At 40.7% G+C, this 21,785-nt stretch overlaps 1 protein-coding gene across 5 annotated transcripts in view; it reads left to right on the top strand.

The window, feature by feature from the left end:
- Positions 1 to 21,785, top strand: part of LOC139540420 (PHD finger protein 21A-like) — a 116,384-nt gene that overhangs the window by 45,641 nt on the left and 48,958 nt on the right. For 4 of the 5 annotated variants that reach the window (XM_071344223.1, XM_071344225.1, XM_071344221.1 and 1 more), the window contains 2 exons: positions 19,145 to 19,309; positions 20,111 to 20,368. In XM_071344223.1, coding sequence (XP_071200324.1) covers positions 19,145 to 19,309; positions 20,111 to 20,368 — 423 coding nt within the window. The remainder of the gene's footprint in view (positions 1 to 19,144; positions 19,310 to 20,110; positions 20,369 to 21,785) is intronic. The other variant, XM_071344222.1, reaches the window with a different exon arrangement.

Raw genomic sequence — 21,785 nt, 5'->3', positions numbered from 1 at the left:
ATGCAGCGCAGCACGTGACTGAAGAAAGAAGAGACAACCACTTGACTAGTTACAGCATCAGCGCGCACTCTGGAAAGTCAGCTTGTCAGTTACAGCATCTCGTCCCCTGAACGATAACGAAGAGGTAAGGTTAGGTGAGAAGCCTGACCATGGAGATGGGGGTGAGAAGGTGATGAAGCGTACTTCATGAGCTGTAACCGAAAAACAACTGGCGTTTGGAAAGTTTGAGGTGAGGGAGAAATTGTGGTGGAACAAGTATTAGCATTGTTAAGTATCTTGCTATGGAATTCTCAGTTAGCTAGCCAGAGAAATGTTGAGCAACATTAGCCAACTCATCTGATCAAATAATTTAGTTTATGGTGTGAAAATTTGCTTGCTAATAAAGTCAGACAGCTAACGTTACCTAACTAACATTACAAAATCAGATGAGCTAACATTAGTAACCTAACCAATTCCCTATAGTATTTACTGGTATACTACTCCTTGCCGTTCCTCAAGTTATAACGCGTTAGTTGCTTACTGGACCCTGGCAATCTGAAATGTTAACTAGCTAACGAACTAACCACTATCTGTTAACTAAAGTTTTCCCTCTACAGTATGTGGTTAATTTTCAGAATGAGAGAATTAGGTGAAAATGAGGTGTTTCTTATTCAACAAGTGGATTCAGAGATCACGTGTAGCTGGAGCTGGGCCTGGCTTAAGCTGCATGCCACTATAGAGGTGAAAGGAACACCACACAGTTTCTTTGGTGGCACATTGTAGGACAGATGTTCACAGGCAGAAAGTGTACAATGTAATAATGTTCAGTGTAGCCCAAAGATAGTGTTTTTGTTGTGTTAAACTTGACAGTAACATGTGTACAAGCATTACAAGCATTTCGCTACACTCGCATTAACATCTGCTAACCATGTGTATGTGACCTATAAAATTTGGTCACAGGCCACTCAGCAAGGAAGATTAGCAACTGCAAATGGGGACAAAGATCGTACTTTTTGGAGAAATGTCCTCTGGTCTGGTGAAACAAAAATAGAACTGTTTGGCCATAATGAACATCGTTATGTTTGGAGGAAAAAAGGGGAGGCTTGCAAGCCGAAGAACACCATCCCAACCGTGAAGCACGGGGGTGGTTTGCTGCAGGAGGGACTCGTGCACTTCACAAAATAGATGTCATCATGAGGGAGGAAAATGTTGGGGATATATTGAAGCAACGTCTCAAAACATCAGTCAGGAAGCTATAGCTTGGTTGCAAATGGGTCTTCCAAATGGACAATGACCCCAAGCGTACTTCCAAAGTTGTGGCAAAATGGCTTAAGGACAACAAAGTCAAGGTATTGGATTGGCCATCACAAAGCCCTGACCTGAATCCTATAGAAAATTTGTGTGCAGAACTGAAGAAAAAAAAAATATATACACACACCTTTTAATTTTTAAAATACACTGCTCAAAAAAATAAAGGGAACACTTAAACAACACAATGTAACTCCAAGTCAATCACACTTCTGTGAAATCAAACTGTCCACTTAGGAAGCAATACTGATTGACAATAAATTTCACATGCTGTTGTGCAAATGGAATAGACAAAAGGTGGAAATTATAGGCAATTAGCAAGACACCCCCAATAAAGGAGTGATTCTGCAGGTGGTGACCACAGACCACTAAAGACTGTTGGAAGCCTTAGGAAGTGCAATATGACCTCATAGACACTGTATTCGATAGGCCAAGAGTTGAAAAACTACAAACCTCAGATTTCCTACTACCTGGTTGGATTTTTTTCTCAGGTTTTTGCCTGCCATATGAGTTCTGTTATACTCACAGACATCATTCAAACAGTTTTAGAAACTTCAGAGTGTTTTCTATCCAAATCAAATTATCAAATTATATGCATATCTTAGCTTCTGTGCCTGAGTATTAGGCAGTTTACTCTGGGCACCTTATTCATCCAAGCTACTCAATACTGCCCCCAGCCAAAGAAGTTAACTTCTCTCGGATATGTGGGATGCTAACGTCCCACTTGGCCAAAATCCAGAAAAAATGTAGCGCGCCAAATTCAAATATATTACTATAAAAATCTATCTTTCATGAAATCACACATGAAAGACACCAAATTAAAGCTACACATGTTGTGAATCCAGCCAACATGTCTGATTTCAAAAAGGATTTACGGGGAAAGCACACCAAACAATTATGTTAGCTCAGTACATAGCCACAGAAAAACACAGCCATTTCCCAGCAAAATATAGTAGTAACAAAAAGCAGAAAGAGATAAAATTAATCACTAACCTTTGAACATCTTCATCAGATGACACTCATATGACATCATGTTACACAATACATTTATGTTTTGTTCGATAATGTGCATATTTATATCCACAAATCTCGGTTTACATTGGCGCCATGTTCAGAAATGCCTCCAAAATATCCGGAGTAATTACAGAGAGCCACGTCAAATTACAGAAATACTCATCATAAACTTTGATGAAAGATACATGTTTTACATATAATTAAAGATACACTTGTTCTTAATGCAACCGCTGTGTCAGATAAAAAAAAAAGAAAAAAAAGCACATCATGCCTCCCGGGTGGCGCAGTGGTCTAGGGCACTGCATCGCAGTGCTAGCTGCGCCACCAGAGTCTCTGGGTTCGCGCCCAGGCTCTGTCGCAGCCGGCCGCGACCGGGAGGTCCGTGGGGCGACGCACAATTGGCATAGCGTCGTCCGGGTTAGGGAGGGTTTGGCCGGTAGGGATATCCTTGTCTCATCGCGCTCCAGCGACTCCTGTGGCGGGCCGGGCGCAGTGCGCGCTAACCAAGGGGGCCAGGTACACGGTGTTTCCTCCGACACATTGGTGCGGCTGGCTTCCGGGTTGGAGGCGTGGTTGGGTTGTGCTTCGGAGGACGCATGGCTTTCGACCTTCGTCTCTCCCGAGCCCGTACGGGAGTTGTAGCGATGAGACAAGATAGTAATTACTAGCGATTGGATACCACGAAAATTGGGGAGAAAATGGGATAAAAAAAAATAAAAAAAATCATGCAATAATCTGAGACGGCGCTCAGATTTAACATTTCCCCGCCATGTTGGAGTCAACAGAAATACGAAATTACATCATAAATATTCCCTTTGATTATCTCCATCAGAATGCAGTGCCAGGAATCCTAGTTTCACAATAAATCGTTGTTTTGTTCGATAATGTCCATTTACTTATGTCCAATTAGCTAATTTTGCTATAATGTGTCCAAACGCTCGCGCAGATGCAGGCAAACGTCGGACAAAAACTTCAAAAAGTTATATTACAAGTCGAATAAACTGGTCAAACTTAGTAGAGAATCAATCTTCAGGATGTTGTTATCATATATATCCAATAACGTTCCAACCGGAGCATTCTTTTCAGTCTCTATAAGTAATGGAACGCATGACGATATCATGAGGAAAGTGCGTGACCAAGAACTGGCACTCTGCCAGACCACTGACTCAAACACCTCCCATCCGGTCCCACAACACAGTATAAGCTTCATTCCACGTTCTACTGACTGTTGACATCTATTGGAAGGCGTAGGAAGTGCAAACAGATCCATATATTACAGGGAATTGAATAGGCGATGACTTTAACATCGACCACTCTCTTTTTTCTCAGGTTTTTGCCTGCCATATGAGTTATGTTATACTCACAGACATCATTCAAACAGTTTTAGAAACTTCAGAGTGTTTTCTATCCAATGGTAATAATAATATGCATATATTAGCATCTGGGACAGAGTAGGAGGCAGTTCACTATGGGCATGCAATTCATCCAAAAGTGAAAATGCTGCCCCCTATATCAAAGAAGTTAACAAGTTTCAGTAAATTATTTTTGGTAGCATTTCTATGTTGAAGAGAAAAAAAATGTTTGTTGCATTTTCCACATATTCCATCCAGTTTGCTTTATTATTATAATATATTACACTTGATCTTTGTTGAATGAGTTCCTCCATTTATTTTTGTTTTTCTTCTAACTTACTCTGAGCCTCTATGGTACAGTTTTTATTGCTATCAATCTGTTCTGTTAGATCTTCTATTTCCTTTGTAAGTAAGGACTCCTTTGACCTAACTTGCTTTTGTTTTAGAGATGAGTACTGAATTCCATGACCTCTAAATGCACATTTATAAGTCCCATACAATAAGCGGATTTGCTGTACCTATGTTATGTCGTAAAAATTCAGTTATAAATTCCTCTGTCCTAGTTAAAAACAAGTTATCATCCAATAGGCTTTTATTCAATTTCCAATATCCTCGCCCATGTGGAAATTCAGTAAGAGTAATGTATATGCCAATTATCTGATGGTCCGACCACATTCTATCCCCTTTCAATTAGAGCTGGGCGATATATTGAGTTTTTTTGCACGATATTGAAAATGCCTGTATCGCAAGAATCGAGGTTCTGTTATAATGTTGTGACAATTTACAAATGCAGCATCTCACTGTCTCTTCTCTGTCAGCCCAGTGTCGAATCATGTCCCAATTGCTTGACAACACATGCAGAGGTTATCCACCAATCACAACCCTAGACAGCCTTTCACAAACTTAAAGACAAACTACCATAGCCGTTTCATTTTCAAACGTTATCGCTTATGACAAGAAAAGTTTGAGGTGGAAGGAGATAACGGACGCAGTGACCAATTACATAGCGAAAGTCATGGTTCAATTCTTTACAGTAGAAAAGCCAGGCTTTAAAAATCGGCTAGGTACAGTTGACCACAAATATCAGCTTCCAAGCCGCAAGTATTTCACGGAAGAAGCCCTGCCGCGATTATACTCTGCTACCCGAGAAAGAGTCGCAGAGAAGCTGGCTAGTGTTTCTTATTTTTCCACCACAGCCAATCTATGGTCGAGCAGAACGTCAGAGCCATAACTAAGTTTGACAGTCCACTACATAAATGAAGACTAGAAATTGCACAATGTCTGCCTCCAGACATCTTACTTCCCCAAAGACTCTCTAAACATCATGGAAGATGAGCGAATACTGATAGGTGTGCATGACAACTGACAGCGGGAGCAACATGATAAAAGCATTGCGCTTGAACAACTGGACCCGCCTGCAGTGCTTTGGGCACAGGCCATTCACCTCGCCATCGGTAAGTGTGACATTGGATAATTAAAGTGCATTCAAAAAAGTTATGTTCAGTCCAGCTGTAGGCTAATGTGTTAGTAGTTGTGTCATTCTGCCAATCCAATAGCAAATAACCACAGGCTGTTTTAATAATGACAAATTTAAATAATTAATACATTTTAAATCAAAATTATTATATAAATTACATATTCAAATAGATAGTGGTCAAACATTCCTAAAGAATAGAATAGACATGTGGGTGTGTGTTGTTCATTTGTGTTGCACAAATAGGCTTTGAGCCCTTGTATATTTAAAAAAAGATATATATTAAGAAAATTCAATTAAGAATTATGTCTTGGCCTTTTTTAATTTGTTTAGAGAAAAACAAGAAATCGAGATTAGAGGTCGACCGATTATGATTTTTCAACACCGATACCAATTATTGGAGGACCAAAAAAAAGCCAATGCCGATTTTTATATATATAAAATTTATAAAATGTTATATAAAATTTAAAATATATATATATTTGTAATAATGACAATTACAATGACAGTTACAACAATACTGAATGAACAATGAACCCTTTTATTTTAACTTAATATAATACATAAATAAAATCTATTTAGTCTCAAATAAATAATGAAACATGTTCAAATTGGTTTAAATAATGCAAAAACACAGTGTTGGAGAAGAAAGTAAAAGTGCAATATGTGCCATGTAAAAAAGCTAACGTTTAAGTTCCTTGCTCAGAACCTAAGAACATATGAAAGCTGGTGGTTCAATATTCCCAGTTAAGAAGTTTTAGGTTGTAGTTATTATAGGAATTATGACGCGTCGACTATTTCTCTCTCTACCATTTGTATTTCATATACCTTTGACTATTGGATGTTCTTATAGGCACTTTAGTATTGCCAGCCAAATCTCGGAATTTGATAGGCTTGAAGACATAAACAGCGCTGTGATTCAAGCACTGCTACGAGCTGCTCGCAAACGCGGTGAAGTGCTGTTTAAATGAATGCTTATGAGCCTGCTGTTGCCTCCCACCGCTCAGACTGCTCTATCAAATGTCAAATCATAGACTTAATTGTAATAACACACATAAATACGAGCCTTTGGTCATTAATATGGTCAAATTCTGAAACTATCACGTTTTTTCTTTCAGTGAAATACAGATTTGTTCCGTATTTTATCGAACGGGTGGCAACCCTAAGTCTAAATATTGCTGTTCCATTGCACAACCTTCAATGTTATGTCATAATTATGTAAAATTCTGGCAAATTAATTACGGTCTTTGTCAGGAAGAAACACAGTTCGCAACGAGCCAGGCGGCCCAAACTGTTGCATATACCCTGACTCTGCTTGCACTGGACGCAAGAGAAGTGACACAATTTCCCTAGTTAATATTGCCTGCTAACATGCATTTATTTTAACTAAATAAGCAGGTTTAAAAAATATATACTTCTGTGTATTGATTTTAAGAAAGGCATTGATGTTTATGTTTAGGTACATTTGTGCAACGAATGTGATTTTTTTCGCGAATGCGCTTTTGTTAAATCAACACCTGTTTGGCAAAGTTGAAGTAGGCTGTGACTCGTTGATAAATTAACAGGCACTGCATTGATTATATGCAACACAGAACAAGCTAGTTAACCTAGTAATATCATCAACCATGTGTAGTTAACTAGTTATTATGTGAAGATTGATTGTTTTTTATAAGATAAGTTTAATGCTAGCTAGCAACTTACCTTGACTCCTTGTAGCCACGAGGTCCTTTTGACGCTGCACTCGCGTAACAGATGGTCAGCCTGCCATGCAGTTTCCTCATGGATTGCAATGTAATTGGCCATAATCGGCATCCAAAATTGTTGTCAATTACCGATTGTTATAAACTTGAAATCGGCCCTAATTAAACGGCCATAATCGGTCAACCTCTAATCGAGATATACATCGTGAATCGTCCAAACCTTTGAAAAAAAAAAGAGATATTACTTTTAGTCCATATCGTCCAGCCCTACTTTCAACACTTAAAAAAAAACTTTTGGTGCCAACGAGAATGACATAAGAAAGAAGTCAAGATGACTAGCTTGATTGGGCCTCCGCCATGTATATTAAGCCTCCATATATCTATTAGTTCCAATATATCCATGACATTCATGATTTCCTTAAGAGCATGAGGGTGATAGTATGTAGTGTTATTTCCTTCGCGGTCCATTGAGGAATTTAAAACAGTATTATAATCTCCCACCATAATAATAGAGTCTTGTATTGCTTGTAGGATTGATAATTTGTAATATATATTTTCAAAGAAGCGTTGATCATCATTATTTGGTCCGTAAAGGTTAATGAGCCAAAATCTGTTTATGGTCCAATAACATATTTAAAATATTCGATGTACCTTGTGGATCTGTTTGGACAATTTGCACATTCGGATCAAAATTACTGTTAATTAATATCGTCACCCCTTTTGAGTTTCCCCAAATTGTTTATTTACTAACTAACTAAATAATCGCACATAATTACATAAACACACAAACAGAATACCTTACACATTGTTTGCTACATAATGCAATGAAAAGTCCCTTGTGGATTAAACCCAATATGACGGCTTGGTAGACAATGGAAAGGGGTGGGGACAGAATGGACCCACTACATACATACAGCTGAGAACTATGCTCATGGAAATGCGAATACTTTGTAGATGAAGTACTTAAACATCTGCAGACTGAATGTTCCTGTGTAGACTTCATTTTCTTCACTCAAGAAAGTTTGAGTGTCTAGCCATTCCGTACCTTTCAGCTCCCACTGTTGGTCTCGCTGGCCTATAGAGTGGTAACCATTTCATTGTGGGGACGCATGTCCTCACGTTCTCTGGTCTTTAGTTTTGTAGATTTCTTAACCATTTCTCAGCCATGTAGCCACCGCTTCATGCTGTCTGGTCTAATGTACATTTTCATTAGAAGTGGATTTTATTGCGAAAAGGGGGTGTTCCATGACGCCGACATAATGTCTGTGCTTACGCAGGTGTGGTCGCTGACTGGTTAAGACTTTACATGAAAAACAATTCTCTCATTTATATGGCTAACATCACGTTTAATCTTTTCACAAATAGTTTCATATTTATATAAGTATAAGTTCCCCAACATTTGGATGTGAATCTGACCACTGGGAAATATACACATTCAGAGATGTTGTTATACTGTCCTTAGTTACATCACAAATTAGAACAAATTCGACAGGATTGTTTAAGCCCCCCCTCCATTTCCAACTGTTTGGATTACAGAAATATTGTTTCACTATTCAACCTCTTGATTTTACCGTTTTGGTGGGAGGAATCTCCTTGTAACAAAGAGGTTTCTTTCCCCTCACTCCTGCCAAACCCAAAGGCTGAGTTTCTATAAGGTATTTACGACCATCATAAAACTGGTGGTGGGGGGGGGGATCTGGCACCTATGATTCTCACCCAAAAGGGCAAGTCATGACACATCCTTACCCCCTTACAACAGATGTGGGATAGACTCAACCCCTTTCCCCCACACTCAACCATAAGCTCAGATGCTCAAAGGTTGTTACATCCCAGAGCCCAACTCAAGAAAGGACCTAATTTATGAATGAATATACAGTTACAGCTTTTTGAGAGAGCATGCAAGATCGAGCAAAAATGTGAAAAAATGTGCCATTGTCAAGTCCAAGGTGATGGAGATCAGATCCACCCTGTTCCCCTGAAACACAGACGCTGGTCCCCCGTTTGTGACCATTTCCCCAAACATCTCTGTGCATTCCTTTGATTATTTTGTGCCACCAGGGCCACAATAGTGTGACCCCTCTTACTGCAGCTAGTGTTGCCAGCACTGCCACTTCCTTGGTGGAGGCACCTCACCGGAATCCCCACCGGCTAGGTACAAGGTCGTCAAGGTTCTCATTAGCAGCTTTGAGAATTTCCTTGTATATTATGCAAAGCCCCCCCCCCCCCCCCCAACAGGGGGCTTTGGCTTTGTAGGACCAACCTTGCCAGGCAGGCTCAGTAGGTCTCTGACCGCATTTATCTTTCTGTTTTGGCTACATATAGGCAGCTTACAGCAAGCCCATAAAACAGATAGTGACTTCTCTTTAGTGTATGGGTCATTCAGGTGGGTGTCTAGGGTATAGGGTTAGGGACCATTCCCTCATCATAGGACAATAAATAAATTAGATGTATAATTCATTTCAAAATGTATATCCCTCATCTGCACAAAATTTGAAAGCTCTCTCTCACAACCCTTGCTCACAGACACACATTGGTTCTGGGATATGCAACCATTTCCTTTGTCACTCACTTAGCGCCACACTTTTCCAAACATCAAAAACGCACATCACACCACAGCAGTAAACATATACTTTGCACACGAATCGCCGCCCGCTTTGAGCAAGAAATCGTGAATGTATTTACGTGAAATACCTGGGTTCGCGGGGCATGTCTCGGGGAATGGGGCAGCCATGGAAAGGCTCTGTTACAAGCAGCACGCTTGTATGGCTCTGTTACAAGCAGACCACCATAGTCCCTGTGCCCAAGGAAGTGAAGGTAACGTGCCGAAATGATTACCGCCCCGTAGCACTCGCATCGGTAGCCATGAAGTGTTTTGAAAGGCTGGTAATGGCTCACATCAACAGCATCATCCCGGATACCCTAGACCACAACAGATCCACAGATGACGCAATCGCACTCCACACTGCCCTTTCCCACCTGGACAAAAGGAACACCTATGTGAGGATGCTGTTTTTTATATATTTACCTAGGCAAGTCAGTTAAGAACAAATTCTTATGTTCAATGATGGCCTAGGAACAGTGGGTTAACTGCCATGCTCAGGGGCAGAAGGACAGACCTTGTCAGCTCGGGGATTCGATCTTGCAACCTTTCGGTTGCTAGTCCAACGCTCTAACCACTAGGCTACCTGCCGCCCCATGTTCATTGACTTCAGTTCAGCGTTCAACACCATAGTACCCACAAAGTTCATCACTAAGCTTAGGACCCTTGTACTAAACACCTCCTTCTGCAACTGGATCCTGGACTTCCTGACGGGCCGCCCCCAGGTGGTAAGGGTAGACTACAACACATCTGCCACGCTGATCCTCAACACTGGGGCCCCTCAGGGGTGCGTGCTTAGTCCCCTCCTGTACTCCCTGTTCACCCACAACTGCGTGGCCAAACACGACTCCAACACCATCATTAAGTTTGCTGATGACACAACAGTAGTAGGCCTGATTACTGACAATGATGAGAGCCTATAGGGAGGAGGTCAGAGACCTGGCAGTGTGGTGCCAGGACAACAACCTCTCCCTCAATGTGAGCAAGACAAAGGAGCTGATCGTGGACTACAGGAAAAGTTGGGCCTAACAGGCCCCCATTATCATCAACGGGGTGTAGTGGACCGAACTACAGTGGTTCCTCCCACATTGCGGGCTGCAGCAGCATTCTATGGCACGTTATTTAATTGTCAGACATTTTTTTAGTGCTAGGTTGACCATCAGAGGACATCTTTGAGAAGCATTTGATAGTCTGCCATATTGGCATTACTAGGGAATTTAAAACCTTTTTTGTAATAACATAGTACATGGGATTGATTTTAAGAAATTTGGCTTAATGAATTTGATTAATATTATGGTGTTTCTATTCCGCATTTTTTTTTAAACGAAACCCCCCCACGAAAATATTGCGCTGTTCAACGTGGCGGTCGGGAGTAGGCGACAACATAAGAGGATCGGAGGATTCTAAATTTATTTCTAAGGGGCATAACATTTCCTCACCCTAATTGTAGTGTTACCAATACTCATTTCGCCTATGGAAGGCCTACAGGGTATCTAAAAATTTTTTTTTCAATGATGTGATTCTCCACCAATAATAAATTAATATCTAAGGTTAATATCTAAGGTTTTTGCCTGCCATATGAGTTCTGTTATACTCACAGACATCATTCAAACAGTTTTAGAAACTTCAGATTGTTTTCTGTCCAAATCTACTAATTATATGCATATTCTAGCTTTTATGGCTGAGTAGCAGGCAGTTTAATTTGGGCACGCTTTTCATCCAAAATTCCCAATGCTGCTCTCTACCCTAGTGAAGTTAACCTACTTTTCTAGTTAAATAAAGGTTACACTAAGAGCATTTCGGCACCCTCATTTTTTAATTCTAGTCTAACCAATACCCAAATGGAGATTAAGTGAAAATAAAAATCTCATTGATTTATCAAGACCAGTCGCCATGCTTGTCTCAAAGCAGTGCGAAACGGTGCTAAAATATGCTTTTGCTTCAAATCCTATTGCTTCTAACTTCAATATGCCCTTTAAATAAATAAGACCTACACCACTTTTAACAGCACATTACTCAACACTAGTGAGACTCATGTCGCCTACAGTATATTGAAAAATATGACGTGACTCCGCTGATAATTACATATAGAGGATTGGAGGATTCTAAATAAAAAACAAAACCCGCCTCATGGGTCTCCCGGTGGCGGCCGGCATGGGTATCGAACCTGCTTCAGCCAGTTATTTAATAATAACTAAGCTCCGAAGAAATAGACTCCAATTAAGCCCTCTTGTTGTTTGTAAAGTCAAATGAAGATTATTGTTGAAATGAATTGCTCGACTGGTGTAGGTTTTCTCCATCTGTTGGTGTGCAACACTTGCATAACAAGTTAGCTATATTTTCTGCACCAGCCACTGTTCACCTCCTATTGATTGCGCTGCGGTTGTCGCCAGTTGTTTTTTAAGTTGAACCTTTATTTAACTAGGCAAGTCGGGTAAGAACAAATTATTTTTTCCAAGGTGGCTTACCCTGGCCAAACCCGGATGACGCTGGGCCAATTGTGCACCGCCCTATGGCACGCCCAACCACGGTCGGATGTGACACAGCCTGTATTCAAACCAGGAACCGTAGTAATCCCTTTTGCACTGAGATGCATGCAGTGCCTTAGAAAGGTCAAAAACATTTATTTGTTGCAAGTTGGGGGGGGTTTCACACCTAGCTCGGCTATTAGACAATTCTTTAGTAAAGGTTGAATAGTCTATTGTTCAGCTAATAGCCCTTCCTAGAAACATTGTTTCCAGAATTCACAGCCTGCTACAGTACGCTTGTGTAAAACAAAATGCCTCCAGCTGTCGAAACACTAAATATCTAAGGGGCTTTTATATAATTATAATGCAGGGTTAATGATAATAATGCTACTTTTCCCCCTTTCCACTTGTTAAATAGCCTGGATTGTTACTCCCATCTCGTTCCTCGCCCTCTTCCACGTTTCATTGTCTGCCTGAGTGGCTCGCTTGTGGGCTTGCTGGCAGGATATGGCAGCACATTCAGTTGTGCGTCAAGAATACAGCACAGCAAGTTTGTATGACGGTCGGATTATTCACAGGCAATAGTAATATGCTCTAAACCGCTCTGGTGACAAACAAAGTTTGCTGCCCTGTTTTCAATCGTCCACATGGCTGGGAGAACCTATTCAAGGTTGTAGAAACAATGTATTATTAGCTACAGTAACTAGCTACAGTGCATTTTAACTCAATTGAGCTGCTAACGTAGCTAGCTAGTTTACATACTGTATAGATAGCTAGCTAAGTTAATTACATTTGACCAGCTACCTAACTTCATATTAGCTAGCTATCTTGATATGTTTGTATGTTATGATGACTGACTGTGTTAGAATAAAAAAAAAACTAGGCTTAATCATGCTCCCTCTCTATCCATCTGTCTCTCGTCTGCAGGTATGTTTTGATGTGAGAGAGGAAGCCAGTTCCATCATCGCCACCTCACCCGCTCTTAAGATAACCTTCGGGCCAACTGGCTGGTTAGGAGACACCGCTAGAGACACTAGCACTGTAGCACTGTAATTCATTAATCATATGCTGTCTTCCCTGCTCCTCTGCTCTTACCTCTTTCCCTTTCGGTCTTCTACACCTCTCTTTCCACCTCATCTTTCTTTCTCTTTTTTTTTTATAATGCACACCATATGTGCATTGAAGTGTACAGATTGAACTTGTATTTTAGAATATGATATTACAATTATAATATTTATAATGCATTTATTATGTATTTATAACACCTGGATAATGAACTTTCAATAAAGTGTTTCACATTCCCCACTGGTTGAAATTAAGTATCTCTTTGAAATACTATCCTGTGTCCTCAGATTAATGCAGATGAAGGGAGTTAGATATGCATAGGAAGTGTAGTGTACTGTTTTTTTTTCTGTATATATGAATTACAAATCAGCCTTTACTTAAATCATGTCTCTAGTCTATTGCATAGTTACAATGTGTAATCATTGATGTCCCAGGAGCAGGAGTGGTAAACACTGTTGAAGTGTATAAATGTAATACATACTTGCAGACACACCATCATTCAAAGAATGGAATTTGATACACCTGGTATTGGATATGACTGAAAAAGAATGTCTCACAGAGATTCATACCTGAACCTCACCTTTATTTGCCAAGGAAGAGTACATGATCAGTGAATATACAACGTGGGGATCTCATGTGTGGTAATAACTGCATGTATATAGGACTTGCATCCTTGGCACAATAAAGTTATTATATTCTACTCAATCCATAGGCTTCATTAATGCCATTCAGTCTTGAAGTCAATACAACAACTATGATAGCTGAGGCTCATAGGTTCTGAACTAATATTCATACCAAACGTTTTAGGGTCCATACGCAGATCAGCTACATACTATAGCTAGCTACACATCCATAGGCAAGCATTTATTTTTATCCTCCACTACACAATAAGCAAGTAAATAGTTAGCTAGCTATGTTACTTCAGCTGCATTGCATGGCAAGTATAAGCAAAGCAAGCTTACACAATTGTACATTCAATTTGCAGTAAATGCTTTAGCTAGCTAGATTCTTTACATCCACTGTTTCCCAAGACGACAGCCTGGTTTGCTGGTTTTCTCAGGAGTCCCTAAAACATTAAACATGAATTACAATTTCATACTCATGTCATAACACTAGCTAGTTAGCTGGCTAATATTAGCTAGTCAGCTAACTTGCTAAAAAAAGCTATTTTTGTAAATTAACTTTGTGACAAAAAAATATGTTTGACACTACATTAACATATTCTTCTCAATTGTACGTCTTTTGCTTGACTCGTTATGTTATAATTACTTACATTTGCTTCCACTTAATGTTTTGTCAGCCATCTTTGCTGAAGAAAGTCACCAGCGACGGGGGGCTTGCGTCAAATTCATCATTGGAACTACTCGATATGATTGGTCATATAAAAACCTTGGGACCCAAATGCATAATGAGTGCTCTAACTCCCCTTGCGGTGGTCTGGAGCAATGAAGCTGTGACACTAGGTACCTCTTAAGTCCTGTGGTGCAAGCTCGCAACTTTTAAAGGAGGAACCACTGTATCATGGTCCAAACACACCAAGACAGTCGTAAAGAGGGCACGACAACACCTTTTCAAACCTCAGGAGACAGAAAGGATTTGGCATGGGTCCCCAAATCCTCAAAAAAGTCTACAGCTGCACCATCGAGAGCATCCTGACCGGTTGCATCACTGTGGCAACTGCTCGGCATCTGACTGTAAGGTGCTAAAGAGGGTAGTGTATACGGCCCAGTACATCACTGGGGCCAAGCTTCTTACCATCCAGGACCTAAATACTAGGCGGTGTCAGAGGAAAGTCACAAAAATTGTCCAAGACTCCAGTCACCCAAGTCATAGACAGTTCTCTCTGCTACCGCACGGCAAGCGATGTCGGAATGCCAAGTATAGGACAAAAAGGCTCCTTAACAGCTTCTACCCCCAAGCCATAAGACTTTTATTTATTTAACCTTTATTTTGCTAGGCAAGTCAGTTAAGAACAAATTCTTATTTACAATGACTGCCTACCGGGGAACAGTGGGTTAACTGCCTTGTTCAAGGGCAGAACGACAGATTTTTTTGGTTACTGTCCCAACACTCTAACCACTAGGCTACCTGCCACTGAACAATTAATCAAATGGCCATCTGGAATATTTACATTGACCCCCTCCATTTGTTTTTACACTGCTGCTACTCGCTGTTTATTATCTATTATCTACTTTACCCCTACCTACATATACAAATTACCTCGACTAACCTGTACCCCCGCACATTGACTCAGTTCCGGTACCCCCTGTATATAGCCTCGTTATTTTATTGTTACATTTTATATATTTTTTTACTTTAGTTTATTTGGTAAATATTTTCTTAACTCTTTCTTGAACTGCATTGTTGGTTAAGGGCTTGTAAGTAAGCATTTCATTGTAAGGTCGACACCTGTTGTATTCGGCACATGTGGCAAATAAAGTTTGATTTGATTGTCCGAAATGGTTCCAACAACTCTTCTCCTGTTGTCCTTCTTCGTAGTTGTCCGGTGACTTGTCGTGTAGTCCTGAACAGATCTTATGAGTTGATTTTCCTTCCATTCACTCCTAATGATGCTTCTTTGAAGATAGGATTAGCCAGCTGTATCGATGGTTCCCCAATGCGGTGATGAGAGTAGCGTAATACGATGTGTGAGCAGAGTAACAGGATGATCCTACTTAACTTCTTTAACTTCTTTGTGACTGGGGGGCAGTATTGAGTAGCTTGGATAAAAAGGTGCCCAGAGTAAACTGCCTGCTACTCAGTCCTAAAAGTTAGAATATGCATATAATTTGTAGATTTGGATAGAAAACACTCTGAAGATTCTAAAACTGTTTGAATGATGTCTGTGAGTATAACAGAACTCATATGGCATGCAAAAACCTGAGAAAAAATCCAAACAGGAAGTGGGAAATCTGAGGTTTGTAATTTTTCAAGTCATTGCCTATCGAATATACAGTGTCTATGGGGTCATATTGCACTTCCCAAGGCTTCCACTAGATGTCAACAGTCTTTAGAACCTTGTTTGATGCTTCTACTGTGAAGGATGAGGGCATGAGAGCTGTTTGAGTCTGTTTGGGTCTGGCAGAGTGCTACGAGCTCAGTCTTACGCGCTCCCGTGAGAGTTAGCTGCGTTCGATTGCATTTCTACAGACAAAGGAATTCTCCGGTTGAAACATTATTGAAGATTTATGATAAAAACATCCTAAAGATTGATTCTATACTTTGGTTGACATGTTTCTACGAACTGTAATATGACTTTTCGTCTGAACTTTCGCCTGGACTTGCCCGCGCCTCCTGAGTTTGGATTTGTGTACTAAATGCGCTCCAAAAGGAGGTATTTGGACATAAATGATGGACTTCACGAACAAAACAAACATTTATTGTGGAACTGGGATTCCTGGGAGTGCATTCTGATGAAGATCATCAAAGGTAAGTGAATATTTATAATGCTATTTCTGACTTCTGTTGACTCCACAACATGGCGGGTATCTGTATGGCTTAATTTGTCGTCTGAGCGCCGTACTCAGATTATTGCATGGTGTGCTTTTTCCGAAAAGTTATTTTGAAATCTGACATTCCATGCATAACAATTGTATATTTTAGCAATGTTTATTATGAGTATTTCTGTAAATTGATGTGGCTCTCTGCAAAATCACCGGATGTTTTGGAGGCAAAACATTACTGAACATAACGAGCCAATGTAAACTAAGATTTTTGGATATAAATATGAACTTTATCGAACAAAACATACATGTATTGTGTAACATGAAGTCCTATGAGTGTCATCTGATGAAGATCATCAAAGGTTAGTGATTCATTTTATCTCTATTTCTGCTTTTTGTGACTCCTCTCTTTGGCTGGAAAAATGGCTGTGTATTTCTGCGACTAGGTGCTGACCTAACTAATCGTTTGGTGTGCTTTCGTCGTAAAGCCTTTTTGAAATCGGACACTGTGGCTGGACACAGTGTCCGGTATAGCTAATAGCTATATTAGCTATACCAGTGATTGTCCGGGAGGTGAGTTTGTCAACCTCATGTTGAGATTCAATGTTCAAACCATTTAAGCTACCGCTTCACGTTTTTTCTGGTTCAATGTGTTTTTTTCTTAACTCATAATTTATACCTTTTGCTCGAAAGGGGCGTTCCGGCAGGCTGGCACACTCCCCGACCTCATTCCAGGGCGGTGATTACTCACTGTGCAAACTTATGGAAAACAATTATCTCTTATAACTTCTTAAATCACATCCCTTCCTTAACAAAAACACTAATCATTTTTAATATTACAATCACAACGCACAGTATGGAAACTTCAAATATGTAGTGGGTATACTTTCCAAGTTACAGTATTTCCTTTATAAAATGTATAATGACATCACAAAAGAACAAACAAAATGACTATAGATCGCCTCTGACCATTCCCCACATTATATACTAGAAATATTGTTCCAGTATTTGTTTTTGAACGTGTTAGAGTTTCTGCGGGAAAAAGGTCTGTTGAGACAAAGCACAGTCCTTTGGTGAATTTGGAGAGCGCAGGCCTGGATCTTATCCCTTGATTTACATCAGGACGTGAGTTGTGTAAACCCCACTAGTTATTTCCATCTGATTGAAGTTATTCATTGCAAATCTGATCTTTTTGGATTTTCGTGGACAGTCATGACACCACTGAGAGTCCGGACACCCATTTTAACATCCCATCCAAAAGACGGCACCCTACGGAGGGGAATGTCCCCAAATGTAATCAAGGTTTAGTCAAATATTATATCTGTTTAGGCTTCTTGAAGTTAATTTTTAATCTATTTGTTTTATTATGTTCTGGCCCCCTGACCAGCCCCTGGCTGAATCTAGTTTATCACGGGTTATGACCATCCTCGGTCACTTTACTTGGACAAAGAAAATACACTTTATGACACTGTCAAGAAGCATTATGACCATCATAATCATATAAGCCAGATAGGCCTATCACGTGCATGCCCTTATGTCAGTCATCAGTCAAAAAGAGGGTTTCTCGTCCTGCTCCTGTATTCATCCCAGTCATCAGCAACAGAGCATTGGGGTAGGGATGTCTGACATCAATTTGTGCGCAATTACAATGATAATTTAATGTGGTCAGTTTCAGAAAATGTTATATAACATAAACATACTGTTGATAAGTAAGCTATGGTGTGGTAGGTGTTGTGGGTTTTGTCACTTATGTATGGGGTTGTAACCAGCCATAAAATAATGCCATATGTCACAACAGATTTAAATGCGTCATGACAGTGTTATTACCATATTATGACAGGTTATGACAATGTCACAGATAACGTGTTATGACACTGGGTGTCAAGTAAAGTGTGAAAGGCAGCTCTATGCATACTGCAGCTAATATGATGAGCAAAACAAAACAAAGAGAAGCAACTGGAAGTAAGCATTTCTGGAAGTACGCACACTTATTGGTTTGACACAGTGACTGCATATTCAATGGCCTAAGGCCTATTCCATGCGTTAATATTTACTAGAACGAATGAGAGTGCACTGCAACAGTACTTATTTCATACTTGCCTGTTCCTCTGCTCCCCAGTCTCTACCCCTCCTCAGAGCAGGTCTAATTCCCTGTCGGGAAAATCGTTTTGTGTTAGCGTAGTAGCGGAATTAACTATTGAAATGACTTGGCATTGCTGCAGATGCTAATTTGGTATTTTGCTCTTGTGAGAACTGCAGTTGTTGTCAAAGTGAAATGTCAGAGCCCCTGGCCTCAAATTTAAGTCACAAAAGTTGGTTTGGTCTTAAAGCCACATTTCGGTATTCTCAACATGAATTAACCTTTAACTATGTCAACGTGGAACAATGAAAGTGACTTGATTTGACGACCAGTTGTTAGCAAATGTTGATATAAGAGACTTTTGAGTAGTTACCATAATACATTGTTAATCACCGGTTGGGGTTATGGCCAAAAAAGGGTACAGAACATTTAAAGGGAACAGTGACACTAAACTCAATTGGAGTTTTATTCAATCCGCTTTCCTTCATCTTGTTTCTTCTCCCTTCATCCCCTCTTCTCTCCCCATCCTCTACACCCCTCCCTCTCTCGCCCTCTTCTCACTCTCCATGCTCTTCACCGCTCTTTTCCCACTCTTCTCTCACCATCCTTCACCCCTCTTTGACTCCCCCTCTTTCTCTCCCCCTCTCACTTCTGTCCTCCAGAAAAGCGTTGTGGAGCAGCTGAGGAAGGACCTGCTGGTGAAACAGGAGCCAGAGGTAACGGTGCAGGTGCAGGTGCCGGCTGCAGACAAACACGTCCTCCAGATCCCCTCCTCTGCCACTCTGCTGGCCCTACAGCAGACCACACACACCCAGGCCCTGCAGCAGGTAGCCACACAAGTCCACAGACACTGTCAACCTTAGCTCAACTCAGCTGCTTGTTATGTTGCACAAAGGCTTGTTGTGTCATAACTTTGCAGTAGCCTAGAAACATTCCTGAAACTTTCCCAGGTTTTTCAGAAATACCATTTGGATGATTTCTTGTTGGATAACTTATTCTCTCCTGATTCAAGGAATCCTCCAACCAGGATTTATGGAAAACCTAGGCAGTTTGGGAAAGTTTGCAACACTAGCCTGCCCTGAAAAGCCCCAAACCTGTCAGTGTTCACAATCATATACTACTATAAAGATAGAGAGTGAAGAATCATGCTAAGATAAAGTCCCTGATACTCTGGATGGTTCTCTGTACTGGCATTAGCTACGTTATCAGATGACCTTCAGCCATGCCAGTTCTTTCAGGTAGTACTTCTTCGTTCCCATGACCTCGCGGACCACGTTCCCGGCTAGACAGACACAGCCATGTTGTAAACCCTCCGTCATTCATGATTGTAGATTTATCTCCAGCTCTTAGTGAGATGTACGTGCTCGGCTGGCAGATTTCCTGTGGCGTTTGATATAATCGGGAGGAAAGATTCCCTCCTCCAGGGAATGGTTTAATGAATGTAGCCTTAGTAGTGAGTCACTGGGCTTCACATTAGTTCATATTTGTTGGATTTGGCATTATTATGCTCACTTTTCCACTCCCTTTTTTTGACCCCATCTCATCTAATTTCTCTCTCTTCTGTCTCTCTGCACTCTGATTTATCAACTATTTATTTAATTGTATTTTTTCTCTCCTCTCGCTGTCAGAAGATGCTGGCAGTCACCCCAGTCATCACCACTAAGACTCTACCTCTAGTGCTGAAAGCTGCCACTCCCACCATGCCTGCCTCTGTCGTGGTGCAGCCCCCCTCCACGGTCACTGCCATCAGCCACACCTCCAAGCCCGGCGCCATCATCTCTGACAACTCCATCTCCCGAAACACACCAGTCAACCTCCAGGTGGCCAGCAGGTTGATCAATCAGGGTTCAGAGTCCGTGCGACTGGTGTCAAAGAATCCAGTTGTGGTAAGGGGCATTCACTTCCTGTACATTTTACAGTACTATCATTGTCATCCTTTGTAGTTCAACTCTTTCAAACTCTTTCTCTTGTAACTGGTGGCAGTTTGGGGTACCCAGAGTGTGTTCAAATTAAGCAGTAAATATTCAACCTTTTTTTTCTTCTGTTTTACAAAGTCTCTTAGAGCAAGGTGGGTTGAACATGTTTGTATGGAAATATGCATGGCCAAAATTGAGAATGTCTCTTAATGAGGAGGTGCTTTGAGGCAGTGGTGGCACTTGGCACAAACTCATCTTTCTCTCTGTAAAACTACCTGCGGAATTCAAATATTTTTTCAGATCTAACTGTTGTCTGCAGCTCCAGTAGAGAATACAGTATTTGCTGTGGTTTTGTCTCAGGTGCAGGCCACCACCACCCCCACCTCAGCACAGCCAGTCAAAGTTCCTCAGTTTGTCTCTCCTAGAATGACGCCTCAACCCACCTTTCAACCACAGTTGTATCCTAGTAAGACCTGCCCCCTAACCCTAATCCCCACCAATATTTTCCAATGTGTGAGTGGACACGAGGCATTTAACTCAGACGTCACTAGAGGGCGACAGTGTACACAAGGACACAAACCCAGTGCAGTCACAGTCTTGGCTCCATGGCTCCAAGCTACTGTTTGCATTGTGCTGCTTTGTTCATACCCTTTCCTCTAGTCTTCTTCTGCTTTCAGAATGATGTGTGCTCATGTTGTTGCTTTGGTCTGTGTTAATACCTTCCTTTGCGGCTGTTGTGTCTTTATGGTGAAAACTCGTTGTTTTGGCTGTCAGTGTGATAACCTGTTTTTAACCCTGGTTGTGAATGTGTGATTTAATGCCCTGCTATTGAGGTGTGTAATGCCCCTGGGATCTCAGAGTCCCTCAACACTGGGCTCATTCTTACAGTTCCACAAAAAATATACCCTGGAATGAGTAGGTGTGTCCAAACCTTTGACTGGTACTGTATCTATATATGTACTTTAATCTTATTTATAGGGATATACAATTGCTCCTGTAGCAGATGATACATTATTGGAGCCACTCCCCACGGGTTAATTGCTTCATTGCTCCAGACCATCACAAGGGGGAGTTAGAAAACTCATTATGCATTTGGCTCCCAAGGTTTTAAATGACCAATCATATCGAGTGGTTCCAATGACGAATTTTGAAGCGAGCGACCCTTGCCTTTGTGGCGTTCTTCAACAAATATGGCTGACAAAACATTACGGTGGAACCAGATGTAAGTTGTTATAACGTCATAACGAGTCAAGAAAAACATTTACAATTGAGAGGAATATGTTAGTTAATGTAGAGACAAACGTTAGTGCATATTTTTTTGTCATAAAGTTAATTTACGAAAATCGCTATTTAGCAAGTTATCTGACTAGCTAATGTTAGCCAGCTA

The sequence above is a fragment of the Salvelinus alpinus genome, chromosome 15 (genome assembly GCF_045679555.1).
Source record: "Salvelinus alpinus chromosome 15, SLU_Salpinus.1, whole genome shotgun sequence".
Classification (NCBI taxonomy): Eukaryota; Metazoa; Chordata; class Actinopteri; order Salmoniformes; family Salmonidae; genus Salvelinus; species Salvelinus alpinus.
Note: the sequence above shows the minus strand (reverse complement) of the source record. Positions and strands in the feature narration are given on the sequence as shown.